The following is a 1,726-nucleotide window of genomic DNA, read 5'->3' on the forward strand; positions in this document are numbered from 1 at the left end:
CACTGTAGCAGTACGCCACCGGGCCGGCCCGATTCCATGTATTTTATTAGACTTGTGGTTCTAGAGGGCAGGGGTTTGTCTAAATCAAGAAAAACTACTCATTCTCACCTTCTGAGCCTTTCTCAGGCCTTTCCTCTTATCTGGGGAATATACTTCCTTCCCACCTGGCCCAGTCCCGCGCCTTCCTTCAGAAAGTCTTCCTTGCTAATATCTGCCTCCACTCCCTAATTCTTCTCTATTTGGCACCAAAGAAATATAATACAAGCCACATATATAATTTAAAATTTTAGAGTAGCCATTTAAGACATGAAATTAATGTTTGGGCACAGCTAGCTGGTATGAGGAAATTAATTTAATTATTTTATCTAAAATATTTAATATTATCTTAATAATATTTTATCCAAAATATTAGCATTTCAACATGTAATCAATATAAAAACTATTGAGATCTTTTACATTCTTTTTTTAAATATTAAGTCTTCAAAATTCAGTGAGTATTTTACCCATATAGTACACCTCAATTTGGATTAATTGCATTTGAAATGCTCAAGAGCACATGTGGTTAGCGCCTCTGGTACTGGATGGTGCAGGTCTGGGGCCCTGCCTATCTGCTCTCACTTGTCCTGGAAATGGGTCTCATCCTCCCCTTCCTCTGAATGTTCCCGAGAGTAGCCTTCCTCCACCTTTTGGAAGTGCCCTGGGCAGGATGTAGCACTTGGAGAAGGAAGGCTCAAAAAGTTCATATGAGATCTTGAGTTACACTGGCCTGTTGGTGACTTGTCTTCCTGCCCCACATGTTCATGACTGTCTGTGTTAGATTGAGATTCTTTTGAAGGCAGGACTTTGTTTAACTCCCAGTGAGGTCTTCAGGTGAGACTACAGATAAGGTGAGGGTGCAGTGGGAAGGGGCCCCTCGCAGTGCCGTCCTTGCACTCCCTTGCCTGGGAGCAACTCTGTTGCTCTTTTCTTACCTGTAGCACAGTTGCCTTGGGGACCACCAGCAGAATGTCAGAGCCGCCATCCGCCTCCTCCAAGGTCACTAGTTCATCCATGGGCCTTGGCTCTCGGAACTGGAAAGGAGGGCTCTGCCCACAAACCCGGCCCTGGCGGTTCACATATCGGAACTGGTAAAGCTGGGCTCCAGGTTTGGGCAGGTAGCTGGCTGTGGGAAGAATGGACCCAAGACCCCAATATGATCCCAGGTCTTCATGTGCCCAGCAGGTACCCCTTCCCCTTAGTGCTACTCATTATCTGCTGTCCCTGGCTCCAGCTTCTTGCTCCCTGTTCCGTATAGTGTTTTCTCTCGAGACTCTTCATTGTATACAGACTATTTTTGTACTGAGATACTCTTCTCCCTCCTTTCTGCCTAGCCTTCTCCTTCCTCTCTTTCCCAAATCCACTCCCCTCTGTGATAATCATAATAGTGCTAATTACCATTTATTGAGCACCCAACATGTACCAGACACTGTGCTAACAGCTTTACCTGTATCAGTTAAAATCCTCATATTGTCCCTATAAGCCAGGCATCATCCCCTTTTACTGTCAAGATAACAGATACAGAGAAGTTAAGCAATTTTCCCAAGGTCAAACAGCTTGTAAGTATTAGAACTGAGATGCGAACCCAGGTCTTTCAGAATCTCATGATTACCCTCTTCTCAATACATGATGATTTCCCTCTTCCCCGCTCCCTAGTTCCATAAGCAGAGTTCCTCCTTCTTTGAGTAGG

The 1,726-nt window shown here is 44.8% G+C and overlaps 1 protein-coding gene across 1 annotated transcript in view; it reads right to left on the minus strand.

Annotated features, from left to right (window-relative positions):
* Nucleotides 1–971: 971 nt before the first annotated feature.
* LOC103584079 (calcium-binding and coiled-coil domain-containing protein 1-like) overlaps nt 972–1,726 on the minus strand; it is a gene marked incomplete at its 3' end in the record, with an annotated part of 2,545 nt that continues 1,790 nt past the window's right edge. Inside the window, exon 3 of the mRNA XM_008565202.1 lies at nt 972–1,162. Within this exon, the coding sequence (XP_008563424.1) occupies nt 972–1,162 (191 nt within the window). The remainder of the gene's footprint in view (nt 1,163–1,726) is intronic.

The sequence above is a fragment of the Galeopterus variegatus genome, unplaced genomic scaffold (genome assembly GCF_000696425.1).
Source record: "Galeopterus variegatus unplaced genomic scaffold, G_variegatus-3.0.2 Scaffold43836, whole genome shotgun sequence".
Lineage (NCBI taxonomy): Eukaryota > Metazoa > Chordata > Mammalia > Dermoptera > Cynocephalidae > Galeopterus > Galeopterus variegatus.